The sequence below is a fragment of the Myotis davidii genome, unplaced genomic scaffold (genome assembly GCF_000327345.1).
Source record: "Myotis davidii unplaced genomic scaffold, ASM32734v1 scaffold70, whole genome shotgun sequence".
NCBI lineage: Eukaryota > Metazoa > Chordata > Mammalia > Chiroptera > Vespertilionidae > Myotis > Myotis davidii.
In genome coordinates this window covers 1,981,135-1,995,590 of record NW_006282434.1, presented here as the reverse complement: position 1 = coordinate 1,995,590, position 14,456 = coordinate 1,981,135, and the positions used below count along the sequence as shown (strand labels likewise).

General features: G+C 41.0%; 1 protein-coding gene across 1 annotated transcript in view; it reads left to right on the top strand.

Moving 5' to 3' along the window:
* ENOX1 (ecto-NOX disulfide-thiol exchanger 1) overlaps positions 1 to 10,771 on the top strand; it is a 271,625-nt gene extending 260,854 nt beyond the window's left edge. The window contains exon 16 of the mRNA XM_006752974.2: positions 10,209 to 10,771. Coding sequence (XP_006753037.1) covers positions 10,209 to 10,340 — 132 coding nt within the window. The 3' untranslated portion in view covers positions 10,341 to 10,771. The remainder of the gene's footprint in view (positions 1 to 10,208) is intronic.
* The last annotated feature ends 3,685 nt before the right edge of the window (positions 10,772 to 14,456 follow it).

Below are 14,456 nucleotides of genomic sequence, written 5' to 3'. Positions count from 1 at the left end.
GAAAGGCTCATAATCCCGGAGCCAGAGCCAGAGCCACCGCCAGCCCGTTCATGCTGAGGCTGTCCAGTGAGGCAGCCGGGTGCACCTGCCCTCCCCCCACCCACCTCACACACAAGGTTTGGTCAATGTTGCATTTAGGCAGTGGCTTCCTCCTGCCCTTCACAACATGGGGGTGGAGGGGTGCTGACTCCAGTAGGACAGCTTTTTAAAAATTCCACTTGGAACAACAGTTTCCTTCACATAGGACACCATCGCCATCACCACAAATGTTGTTAAATTACATTTAGATTCTGCCTATCCCAGTGCTGATGACAGCAAGGAAAACAGGCTCAATCCAGCCTGCAGCTGTTTTTATTAGGATTTCCCCAAAGGCCACATACAGGCATAAGAATGATGAGAAATGGAAGGAGAGACAGGAATTAATTTAAGTTCTCCTGGCCAGGTAAATTGCACAGGCTCCCTAAAACTCTGTAACCCGATAATGGACTATTTTCCAGTTAAATATTATTCCTGCTCTTGAAAATGATAATTGCATATCTTTCTCTTCTCTGCTGCCTTTAAACCACTCACTCTCATTCACTCAGCTCTGACGTATCAATAGCATATGACCAAGTAAGCCATTCATTCAGAGGAAGACAGGGAAAAGGCAGTAGGGGCTCCCTGAAGCTGTGCTGAGTCAAAAACCATGTCCTGGGCCCACGCAGGTTAGCTCTTCAGATGGCAGCCCCATCTGGAAAATGGTTTCTGATCAATACAGAGACTCTCCCACATCAGCCCAGAACCCTTTAACCCTAAGGAGCAAAGAGGTGAGCATTAGCAGGTGAACATGCCTTTCTACGGCCAATGGGACAGATCCCTCTGCCCCTCCCCCAACTTGTGAATTCTTTTGGAGACTAAGTCCCAGTTCTCCAAGTGTGTCTGGCTGCTCGTTCTACTAGTATGTACCTTTAGCCTCTTCCCAAGGCCCATTGAGTGGAAGCTTTGATTCTGAAAACCAGACTTGACATAACATAGCTGCAGATGCTGGAGGATTTAGAAAGGCCTGTCATTTGGGCATGATACCACTGTATGGTGCATGGCCACATGCACATTTCCCATCACAGGGTTGAACCATTTGCATTTCTGTACAAAAAAAAAAAGAAAGAAAGAAAAAAAAGCATACCTCTTGAAAATACAAAATTAAAATATCTGGTCAATTTCAAGGAGATTCAGATCAGCCTTAAGTGGAGAGCATTCTTTCCCAGACTAGCTAGGGAAAATGGTAGATGAAATGTTCCCAGTAGTGTTTGTAAAACTGCCCACCTGAGTAATTTTTAATAGTATGTATATTTAATAGTATGTATGTTCTCCTAAATAACTACCTTTCACAATATATTAATGATTGAATGAGTTTTTCTATTGCTTAGACAGGCTATAATGAATGTGTTTTATAGATATCACAGCACCTCAGGAAAATGTATGACATATGACAAGCATTGGAAGTAACAATACTTCCATTTGGCTGCATAAAGAATAAAAGGATAGTTGCTTCCCAACCAGCATGGCTCAGTGGTTGAGCTTTGACCTATGACCCAGAAGGTCATGGTTTGATTCCTAATCAGGGCACATGCCCGGTTGTGGGCTTGATCCCCAGTGGGCGACATGCAGGAGGCAGCCGTTCAATGATTCTCTCTCATCATTGATGTTTCTATCTCTCTCTCCCTTTCCCTTTCTCTCTGAAATCAATAAAAATATATTTTAAAAAAGACAGTTGCTTACCTATAGCAAGAGAAATTGGCAGTTACCAGGGACCCAGTGAATGCTCAGGTAATTCACTGCTTTTCAGATACTCAGCACTGTCCTAGGGACTAGGAAGAACAGGGAATGGCCAGAGAACAAAAGAAATTTAAGAACCCTGCTCTCAAAAAGCTTGTGGTCTAGTTGAGGAAATGGTATAATATCTACAAACCATTTTGAGAATCAGACATGAACTAATGAAGTTGGGCAAACAAATATTTAGTGATATAGGAGCTAGAGAAGAGTGAAATCACTGAGTCATGATTATTAACGGGAAATATCCTTGAATCCATGCTTATCCGTGTGGCTTCCCTCTGGGACACGTTAACTCTTCTTACCACATTTCTTCCCTTTCTCCTCTTTCTCCCCTTCCTCCCTTCTTTGTTTTTTCTTCTCCCATTTTTCCATCCAGGTCTTTTCTTTTCTCCTTCCAATTGTTTCCTTCTATTTACCTTCTTCTTTCCTTTTCTTTTCCTCTGTTCCTCATTCCTCACTTACCTTCTTTCCTTATTTCTTCCATACTTCCTTCCTATGTCCATCTCCCACTCCCTTCCCTCCCCAACACCCACTTTCTGTATTTCTCTCCGCAAACGTATCCTGTGCTGAGGCCATCCTTTGCCCAGGGATGTGAAAACTGTGCACTACAGGCAACCAGTCAGCTCACCCTGTGGAAGGAAATCTGGGTTTACAATCAGCTGCTCTGACAGTACAGCCTTGACAAAGCCTATGCCTCAGACAAGAACCCCGAGTCCCTCGGCTCCCCTTGCCTGATGTAGAGCCAACCATCCTTATAATAAAATTGGTTCAGGTCTGCTTGTGTCAATTTACACATGTGCTTAGAAACCTGGCAAGGAGGCAGTGGACTTGGGCTAAGAGTCAACAAATGAGAAAAAAAATTCAAGCAGACCTTACAAATTACCAACCACACAAGCCCCTTTGACACATGGAGCCTTTATTCCTTATTATCTTTCTTTTTTTTTTCTTCTTTTTTTTAAATTAGAGAAAATTAATCCTTTCTAAAAGAATATATGTTAGACTTAGAAATTTTTAAGCAACACAGGGATGGGAGGGTTTACTGACAGCATCAAAGGCTGAAAATGCACAGCCCCTGATTTCTTGAAACAAAAGCTAGCTGGGTATGAAGGTAATAAAACTGTTTATGACAACCTTCCTCACCTTCTAGACCACCAAATACATGATGTGTGGGAAACTGAGATTTCAGAAAATGGAAATGAAATAAGTGAAGATATTTGTAAAGTAAAAATTCTTTGGCCATAAAGTAAAAAAGGAAGACAAATTGAATTTTCTCTTGAATTTGTGTTGAAAATCCAAAATCCAAAATGGAATATGTCACAAAGGTTATTTTATTTGGGTTTGGAAAATGTTTAAAAACCATTAACCTAACCTGGAAGCAGTTTCTCCTTGAACTTTCTTCTGGCATGAGATACAAACATCTTTAAGGAAATACTCCAGGATTCAGCTGAGAGCCTCATTAAATGGATATATTAGATAGACTTTCATTTGAGCTGGTCTGTTCTATAATTGTGACACATCCCTGTCCACATTATTTACATCTTCAAGGCAGAATCAGGCTGTCACTGTGCACTACGGACATCAACTTAGAGTTAATTACTTTTGAGGACACTAATTTCCATTATATTAATTTCTAGCTATGTCAAAATCTGAGGAATGGCTAATTGGGTATTCAAAGTAGGAATTCAGAAGCATTTCAAATCCCAGTTTCACTACTTCACTGTGTGTCCGTGGACAACTTATTTAACATCTCTGTGCCTCAATTTTACCCTCTGTATTAAATGACAATATATAGACAGCATTCGGGACAGTATCTGGCACACAGTAAGTGCTAAGTGCTGGCTGCCATTTGTTTTGTGCTTAAAGTATCCAAAAGACCTACTACATCCTCTCAGTTTGAAATCTTTGTCCCAACCCTAGTGGGCAGATTAATTTTAAATGTCTTGCCGAAAGATGGTGGGGCCAGCACTCAGATCCAAGTCTTCAGATCATTCAGTGAATTTTTCCCCCATTTCTTTGTCTTGAAAATGAAAAAACACCCAAAAGATAAAGTGATTTAGACAAGGTGGTGAAGCTGTTTAATGGTTATGCCAGGAGTAGAATCCAAACTTTTACCTCTATGTTTCTTTCTTCCAGCAAGTGATGAGTTTGTTTGCTTGTTTAGTAAACTTTCTATGAGATAATGTACATAAAGCACTCATTCCGTGCTCTGTCCACAGCGAGGACTCAGTAAATGGCAGCTACCTTTCTTCTATTGCCTTTGTGGTTGAAATTAGTTAATCTCAGGTCAAGAAACCATGGAAAACAAGATTCCCCATGATCTACTGGCTGTTTTGGTGAAAGGTTCCTGTGGGGTTCATTAGCATATGGATGCATACAAGCCTCTTGAGTTGGGCATTTTCAATTTTTTCTGTTGATGTTGGGCCACTGGGCCCTAAATACTCTGAAGTATTTGTAAAGTTAGTGGCACAGGAAACAAAGAGAGTCAAGTCAGCCAGAAAGAAAGAAAAGGAAAGGTTTAATCTGTGTCCCCAGGCGAAAATCCATGAGCCCCAAAGGCAGGGCCAGTGAATTCAAGCCAACAGGGAGGGAGGCATTTCTTTTTATACAGGTGTTTGGCCAGGGGCGCAAGGCATGAGTTGAGGAAGTTCCTGCTGTGGGGGTCATCAGGGGGTCATCACGGTATTCAGCTGAGGAAGTTTCTGCCACGGGGTCCCCATGTTGACCTGTTAGGAATTCCAGGGAAGGTCCATTATCTCCGTCACCATCTGCTTTGCGGTGGCATGTATTTGTGATTGTCATCCGTGGTTCAGACCAAGGCCAAGGAGTCTGGATCTGTACCCCAGCTCCACACTTACCCTGAGTTACCCTGCACTAGGTACCTAATCTCTCTGGACCTCAGTTTCTTCATTTGTAAATTATTCCCTCCTTTATGAGAGTGTAGTAAGATTAAAGAAAATGTTTTCTTTTTCAGAAAAGAATATATTTTTATTAATTTCAGAGAGGAAGTGAGAGGGAGAGAGAGATAGAAACATCAATGATGAGAGAGAATCATTGATCGACTGCCTCCCACACAACCCCTACTGGCACTCTCCTTACTCAGAAAAGTCTGGCAGCAAAAGGTTCTGGGTGATAGTTTTTACACATTTTACCACCAGCTGCAGGACTGCTGGGTGGCATTGCCTGACCTGATGACCCCAGCTAGCCTCCAACATACATGTTATCTTCAAATCAGGTCTTTATTTTACCCTCAAGGATTCAGCTTTGGAGAACCAGGAAGGCGGCATAGGTAAACTTTACACCTGTACTTGCTGCCTCCCACAACCACATCGAAATTACAATTAAAATGCCTAACAACTTATCATCCAGAACCTCGGGAAAGCTGGCTAAGTGGAAGTACTACAACTAGAGAGGTAAAGAAGAAGAGTGCATTGAGACTGGTAGGCAGTGCGGAGGTGCAGAATGGGCTGGCACCCAGGTGTGCCGCTTTTTTAATCGGGAGGGAGATACAAGCTCCCACTTGCTTTGAGCTCCAGTGCGAGGTGAGACTCTGGGGGACCCAGACACATACGGGGAGAAACTGGACTGTCTGGCATCAGGGCAGGAATGTGAGGGTGGCTTTCTTCCAGACAGAGGTGTTCCCAACGGTCATTGTTCCTGTGTTGGGACCTCCGCAGTGCAGAGCTGACTGGAAGCATTTGCTGTTTGCTTCACCCTGGAGATTCCCTGAGACCCCGCCCTACCCAATTTATAACCCCATCCAAGCTGTGCACAGCAGCTTTTGCATATGAATGGCCTGTCCTTTCTCAGCCTAAAATCTGTCAAACAAGCTTCAGCTGGGTAAGGGAGCCCCAAAGCTATCAAAAGAAGGACCAAGACCAGCACCAACACCAGCCTGCTTTGCTTCACAGCTGTGCCTCATCTGGGCACTTCCAAGCCTGATACAAAGAGGAGGAATCTACAGATCTTTCTGTAACTCCTGCTGGGTGGCCCCAGGCAGTGGCTGACTTTTCACCTCCTTGGAGATCCAAGAGCCAGTGTACCCAGTGGTCAGTGCAAGATCATACCAGATTACAACTCTTCACATCCATAAGTGACACACTCAAGGGGCAGACTCAGTGAGCACCAAAGTCCCACTGAAGCAAGTCCTGCCCCATAAGGGAGTCTCCTGCACAACAGCTCTTCCATTGTAGACACAGATGGTCCTCACAGCCAATTGGCCTGGAGACCAATGATATTAACAGCAATCAAGGCTTAACTACAACAAGACAGTGCACACAGGCCACAAAGGGGTGCACAAAGAGTGTCCACCTCAGGTGATTGGGGAAGCTGAGCCACTGGGCCCTATACAACACTTACTACACAAGACCACTCCATCAACTCAAGGAGACTTAACAGCTACCCAATACATAGAAACAAACACAGGAAAGCAGCCAAAATTCGGAGATAAAGAAACATGTCACAAATGAAAGAAATGGAAGAAAGCAAACTACTGGATATAGAGTTCAAAACCACAGTTAAAATTCAAGTTACTCAAGAATCTTCTGGAAACCTCCAAGGAACTCAATGAGACTTTCAAGGATCTTAGTGAGAATGCCAAAAATATGAAAAAGGACCAGTCAGAAATTAAGCATACACTGACTGAAATAAAGAAGAATATACAGAGATTCAACAGTAGACTAGAGGATCCCAAGAATCAAGTCAAAGATTTGAAATATGAAGAAACCAAAAACACCTAACCGAAAAAGAAAAAAGAAAAAAGAATCCAAAAATATGAAGACAGTGTAAGGAGCCTCTGGGACACCTTCAAGTGTACCAACATTCATATTATGGGTGTGCCAGAAGAAGAGAGAGCACAAGATATTGAAGACCTATTTGAAGAAATAATGACAGAAAACTACCCCTACTTGGTGAAAGAAATAGACTTACAAGTCCAGGAAGCACAGAGAATCCCAGACAAAAGGAATCCAAAGAGGCCCATACCATCAACAATTGACTCTAAAAATCAAATGAATAAAAAAATCTGATGAACAGAATAAACTGGTGAATGTAATAGAATCAGGGGTATGGAAATGGAGTGGACTGACAGTTCTTAGGGGGAAGGGGATGGGGGCATGCGGGAAGAGACTGGACAAAGATCTTATATGCATGTATGCAGTACCTATGGATGTGGACAGTGGGGTGGCGAGGGCCTGGGGTGGGGTGGGAACCAGGTGGAGGAGAACTATGAGGGGAAAAAAGAGGGACATCTGTAATAATCTGAACAATAAAGATTAAAAAAATATATCCTTAGAATCTTCTAAGTTGAATGAAATAAAAAAAAAGAATTCAGCTTTTTCTTCCTTCCTAATGAATAGCACAAGGCTAAGGGAGGTGGTAGTTATGCTAGAAACAAGCTTATGATGGACGGGCTGTCACCTTGGTCTGCCAGCTTCTCTATAGTCTTTGCTTGATCTGAGGAAGGACTGCTCATCCTGTGCTGTCCTCCTACAAAGAAAGAAGAGAGTGTTAATGTAAAAAAACCATTGAAATCTATATAGAATTTTTGTGAGTTTATTTGAGCCAAATGTCGACATATGCCGGGAAGCAGAACCTCAATGAATTCAGATAATGCTCCAGAGAATGACTGGTTACATTTGTATTTATACATTGCAATCAAAGGAAAGGGATGTAGGTGGGTTACATGAAATTTATTGGTGATGGACTAGAGAAGCAGGAGAAAGCAAAGCAGGGAAACCCCTGGGATTGGATAAAAAGTAAAATGATAGACACATATTTAGGTGGGGGCAGAAACAATTAACATGATAATGAAGGAATTTGTGGTATCTGTCCTGGCACCCAGCACATTAGGTTGTGCCCCAAGGGGTCCAGAAAAAGGGAAGTTACAAGTTACCCAGACATTTCAAGGGTATGTTATTACAGATGCAAAAAGACAGAAGGCCTAGGATGTAACTACCCATCATATCTGCTTTTAGTTAAAGCTTAATTTCAGACCATCCTTTGTGGTTACTTTAGGGCTCTGAGTTTGCAAGACTGCCACGCAGGCCTTTCCTGAGCTTGTCAGGTCAGCATGTGGCCCCTTCGTCCACAGGAGCTTGTTTGGAGGAGAACTTGGCCTTAAAGCTGAAGGAAAACTGCCTCCCAGACCAACTAGAAATGGAGTTTGACAGCATATCTCCCTGTACTTATGTCTTGTGTCCTAGGAACACAGATCTTGAACTACTTACCACAAAAAGTTTGATATTAGTGTGTTACATCTATCAGCATTAACATATGGTATATATAGAAAGTGTACTTGTGTTAGGCATTGTGCTACATTTTATGTATCATTTTCTCAATAACACTGGGAGCGATATTGTTATTTCTATTATACACTCCAAGAAACAGAATTACAGCTACTCAATGACCTGTCCAAAGTCTCACAGTTTGTTAGAGGACTAGTGCAGATTAAAATCCAAGCCTGTCTGATTTAAGCTCTCATTCTTAGCCCAAATATGCCTGAACATACAAATTACCTGGGGTGACTGTTAAAATTAGATTATCTGGGCCATACCCTAAGATCAGCTAAATCAGAGTCTCCAGAGAAGGGGTTAGATCATTTGTTTTTTTAATAAGTACCCGAGGTGCTTGATATTTTAAAAAAACAGCTGCACCCGTGAGTCTTCACCTGCCGCCGACTACAGTCCTGGGGAGAGCTTATGGCATGCCAGTGCTCAGGTCCCAACCACATGCAGCAGGTTCACCCCAAAGTCTGTCTTTCATAAAACAGTTCTGCAATTCACTCCGGTTTCCCAGCTATAAAATGGAGAATGTAACAGCTGCCTCGCAGTCTCAGGAGTGTTGTTTGCATGAAGTGAGGACGCTGGTGGAGGTGTTTTGCACAGTGCTCATTGAAGTATGCTTGTCAAAACCACTGTGAACCTTTCATCACCTGCTTAGTAGGCTTTTGTGAGTTGATCTGAGAATCTAATTATCCATTTAGCATGGTTTTATGGGGAAATATATTCAGATTTCAAAATAACTCACATGAAAATTTTACAGTACAGTTGATTTCAACTTTTAGAACTACCACTACTTAAAGTTTTGTTTTATAGGCCCAGAAATATTGAATACACCATGTGAAATCTTTTCCATGTGAATATTACTAATAAGTCAACAGTTGATTTGACTTCCTGGTCTCTTTGATCTCTCTTTAAAATTTGTCTTAATAGTGTTAAATGAAAAGTGTAGACTCTCAAATGGAAAATAATAATCGGTCTGATTCATCGAACATTTCTATGTGCCCCAATCTATGCTAAGCCAGTGGTCTTTACACATCCTAATGAAATGTTGTTACTCCCACTTGCTGAGGCTTAGAGAGACTAACTATCTTGGTAGGGGTCATCTAGTGTGTAACAATAGTAGACAGAAGATTCAAACAGAAATGTCAGACCCCCAAACCCAAGGTCTTAGTCACCTCACTATATAGGAGCCTCCCCCATGCACAGTGAGGAAGCAAGCACAAGAAAACAAGAACAGCGGCTGTGTTCAAGCAGGATTGTGGTTAATTAGCTCTTTTTTTAAGAGGAAATGAATTATTGGTATGAAAAAGTATAAAATTTAAAAATTGGTAGAAGAAAAAATTGAATTAAAAAATCTACCTAGATTTTATAACTAGATATCAAGACTTTTGCCCTAGCTGGTTTGGCTCAGTGGATAAGAGCGTTGGCCTGCGGACCGAAGGGTCCCAGGTTTGATTCCAGTCAAGGGCACATGCCTGGGTTGCGGACTTGGTCCAATGTGCAGGAGGCAGCCAATCATTGATGTTTCTATCTCTTCCTCTCCCTTCCTCTCTGAAATAAATAAAAATATATTTTAAAAAAGAAGATTTATTGCTGTAGGTTTTGGGTTTTATTTCTGTTCCTTATCCTTTATTGTGTTCTGGTCCCAGTGAAAGTTAAAGGTAGAGAAAGAAATTAGAGAGTGTCAAGAAGCCTACCCATGTCCTCACTACCCTCACTGAGTTTAATACAAATGCTGCCGTTGTAGAGCAGGGTGAGGGCACCAATGGTTTTCTGGGAGTGGTGGTAACTTACTAGGAGCTCCCTTAAGTCCCTCCCCCATCTCCTTTTAGATCAAGGGAGGGCTAGTCAGGCGTGGCACTGCCAGCAAGGGTGCCACCATCTGAAGGGTGAACCTGGAATTTTCTGTCTGTTTGCCCCATGCCCCACACCACCCCATGCTCACAGAATGAGAAAGAATCACATTCAGCGCTTTCCTCAAGTTCCTTTCATAAGGACCTTACTTGACAGACACACATAAAACCACATGCTGTTTATTGCACTGAAAAAGCTCATCCCAGCCCCTCGCCTTTAAGATGAGTTCCTTTCCTAAAACGGACTTTACTTCTTTTCTAACAGATATCTGCAAATGAAATTGAAATGCTTTTGATGAGGCTGCCTCGCATGTTTAAACAGGAATTCACAGGCGTGGGAGCAACGCTGGAGAAAAGATGGAAGTTGTGTGCCTTTGAAGGAATTAAAACTACCTAACTCTGAAAAACAAACCTGACACACGTCTGGAAATGAAGCTGCTGCACCCGTGCGGGGCTGTGCAGCGAGGGCAGGCGGTTGGGGTTGTCCAGGGCAGGACCTCGGCGGAGCCATCAGAGCCTGACTTTAGTTGCATCTGTGGCGTTCTCTTGTGAGTGGAAATGTAATTGTGTACCAGTTCCCTAAACAAACAGAGCTTCTACACTGACAGGTCTGTTTCCTCTGCAAACCAAACAGTGATTCCACAATCATAATAATGGCAAAATCTTAAAATATGCTACATTTGAGAAGAGCTCACCAAGCAAAATATTTAAAGTTAATGATGGTGTAGCAATGGTTGTTGCTAGGCTACAGAGTTGTATATGTAATGTATAGCTAAAATCATTCAATGACATTTTCCTAAAAGTCTATGTTCCTGTTTTAGCAAAAAAGGGGGAAAAAAGAGAGAAAAAAGTAATTTTACAGTGAGGAAAAATCATACCAAAAGAAAACTTGAATATGTGTCTGAACAGTTATTGTATTTTGTAAATTAAGTTATATGCTATTCCAGGGACTTTTGCCTTATTGAAGAGGCAGAAAATGTGATTGGACTCCTTGGGAATGCTTTATCAAGAATATTATTTTTCTAATGTAACAATTCTCCATCATAAGTTCTTTTAACATGGACTGTGTAACAATTTTCATAAAATGTAAATAAAGGAAAAACTAGTGCTACTGTCTTGTATTTGGTATGTAATATTCAGGTTTATGCATCAAAATAAACATTCAGTAAATATTCCTGTTACAAATTTTATAGCAAAGATATTAATTTTTTTCAATAAATATGACTTCTACCAGATTGGTTTTGTAAATTATTCTTTGTTATATTTTAATTCTTCCTTAAGAAATTTTCACATTATTCAGCCCATCTCATATCCCATTTTTACAAATGAATAAATACATGAGTGACATTAAGAGCCAAACATTATTTAAAACAGGAATATATAAAAATTGTGAAATGAGAAGTACTAAGAAAAGGAGATCATATAACATTAGAGTAATTGTTTGAAAATACCAAGAAATAGCATCCAAAGACAGTCAACATAAAATTTACCTTTGTTTTGTGTATTATGGGCAGTTATAAAGTAACCAATTAGTTAATCTTATTAATTCCTGGATTTATTTATTTGTATGTTTGCTGGAAGTTACGAAAAAAATTAAAGAATTCATACTTGGATCAACAATCTAAACAGAATTTGAGCTTCTTCTTTTTCTTTTAATTACAAGTAAAATGGAGCTTTAAATTGTATCTCCTTCCTGCTTTCTTATATAAGAATCAACAAAAGGACAAATATTCAAGATATTGATTAATTTTAAGTAAAACATTTTTTAGAGAAATAGCTGACAGTGAATGATCTTTGAAATTATAAAAAGAGGTTCATAATTTCCCATTGGATTATTGTCCTCGGGATCTTTTTATTGAGCCCTGCTACATTAAGGCCCTTTTTGTACCTCCCATACATATCTACACGCACGTTGGTTCAGGCTCAGTGCTAATACTGTGTATATGGAGATGAATAAGAAAAGACCCTCTCCTTAATGAGCAGAGGCTCAATGAGAAAAAGACATTTCCCAGAAGTTCCTATATTATGTGAGCTAGGTGACAAGAAAGATGTGACAAGCGTGCTATGGGATTCAAACTAAATGGTGATGTCATATCAAATGTTGAAACACTAATATTCCATCTGTTGATGACCACGACCACCATCATCCTGGCACATCTAACTCTACATCAGGAGGCACAAATAAGGATACAATAGTCAAAAAGATGACCTCATTTACAGATAATGTTATTATGTAAAATAGAAAATCTAAGAGGGTCACCTGAAATATAATTAGAAGAAAAAGCTAGTTATAAAGACATAAAGTCTGGAAGGGACACAAGTTACCACCATCTAGACTATTTCTTATTGAAAGCATGGGGGATGTTTTCAAATTTGCATTCATACTTTTGAGTATGGGCCATAATCACTTTAGCAGAAGCATACTCTGCACAGGGTAAAACCCTAACAAAGAGCTCTGATTAGGAAGAGGAATTGGAGGGACCTTATATTAGATCTGACAACAAGACACTATTTTTTAAATACGTGGTCCTGAGCCCTAAATGGCAACTAAGAGGAATGAAATGCTTAATTCAGCTTTCAAAAATATTTGAGTAGGTCCCAGAGATAACTGCACTAGGAAAATCTATTTTAGCTATGGTATTTTTATTTATACTTAAAACTAACTATAGTAGTTGTCTAGGGATATATTAACTATAAATTATAACTTTAATTTTGTGAATCACTTATTTTTGCAGAAAGAAAAATCTAAATTCTTTCACAGACATTCGTGTTCAGCTGGCACTTTAGAAATTACCCAAGGAAGGAGCTAGCCCTGGTGTCTCTGAGGGCCATCTGAAGTCTACAGAAGCCTGTCACCCCATCCCCTAGTCTTTGGAATAGCCCTATATAAAGTTACTATTATTTTCACACAAGGAGAATGAGACTCAGAAAATGTAGGTAATTTGACCAAGTTTGCATAGTTAGTATGTTTTGAATACAGAAATTGAACCCGGGGTTGACTGACTCCAGAACATGTTCTTTTTGTCACCATGTCATGCTTCTAGTTCCGTCTACTCCCACCCCTCCCACAAGCCCAGTGCCCATCCGGTGCCTTTGGATCGCGGCCTTTCTTCTCCACCATCCCTTGTACATGGACAGAGATGTGAAGACTCTTCGGCCTTTCTCTCCTAAATCTACACAGTAACAAATCATGCTTCTCAGATTCCAAGAATAAGCAGAACATTAAAGGTTTGGAGAGCCTCATAACCTAGCCCCAACGGGCCTTTCTGGCTCGCTTTTTCACTGCTTTCCTGGGTAAGACTAATATTTTTTGCCTTTCTGCTTTTGCTCATACGATTCTATCCAAATGAAGTGAACTTGCACCTAGTTATCCTAACTCTACACAGGCTTCAGAGGAAAATCTCGGCAGAATTCTTACCTGTTTCTTTTATTGTAGTAAAATATCCATATTTCTCATCTTAACCCTTCACAATTGTAAAATTCCATAGCATTAAATGCATTTATAATGTTATGTAACCAATCACCTCGATATCTAAAATTTTTTTATCATCATCCCCCCAAAAGTTTAATGTAGCCCTTAAATAATAACCCCTATACAGTTCCTTGTAACCTCTATTCTTATTTTGTGTCTCTTTAAATTTGCCTATTCTATGTCTCGTATGTAAATGGAATCATACAGTATTTATTTGTCCTTCTCTGTCTCACTCACTTCATTTACCCTAATGTCTTCAAGGTTAATCTATGATGTGGCATGTGTCAAAACTTAATTCCTTTTCAAGACTGAAGAATATTCCATTATAAGAAAACTCTTCTTGCTGGCTTAGGTATCGTTTACCTATTACAGCAAGGAAAAGTCAGTGGTCTATGTCTGAAAATATTGTACTTAAATGTTTTTTGTAAATACAACAACAAAAATAACATTTGAAAGTGTAGAAAAGTTTGTTTCTATTTAGATAATCCTCTCATTTTTATTAAGTACTAAAGATTTGGTGCTAGAATTCATGCACTGGTGGGGTCCCTACAGGTTTCCTGCAGGGATCGGGCCCCAGCTTGCGCCCCCAGCTTCTCAGCCCTATAGCCCCACCTGGCACCCTACCATAGCCTGGTGCAACCCCCTCACCTGCTTCACCATCCTGCCTGTGGGGCAATTGGTGAGGCAATTGGGTCCCCGCTTGCACCTGCCTTGGCCTGGCCCAACTTGCTCATCTGCTCCACCATCCCACTGTGGTCCCACTCTTGTCGCGGCCCATTGGGGCCTATCAGGGCCGGCAGCGCTTCCACTGCCGCCTGCTGCCAGCACTGCATCGCTGATGCCCGCCGTGTTCCACATCACCCCCTGGTGGTCAGCACACATCATAGCAAGCAGTTGAACTCCCAGTTGAACAATTTGCATAATAGGCTTTTATTATATAGGACTAGAGGCCTGGTGCACAAAAATGTCCCTCAGCCCGGCCTGTGCCCTCTAGCAGTCTGGGACCCCTCGGGAGATAACGACCTGCTGGCAGGCCTGCTC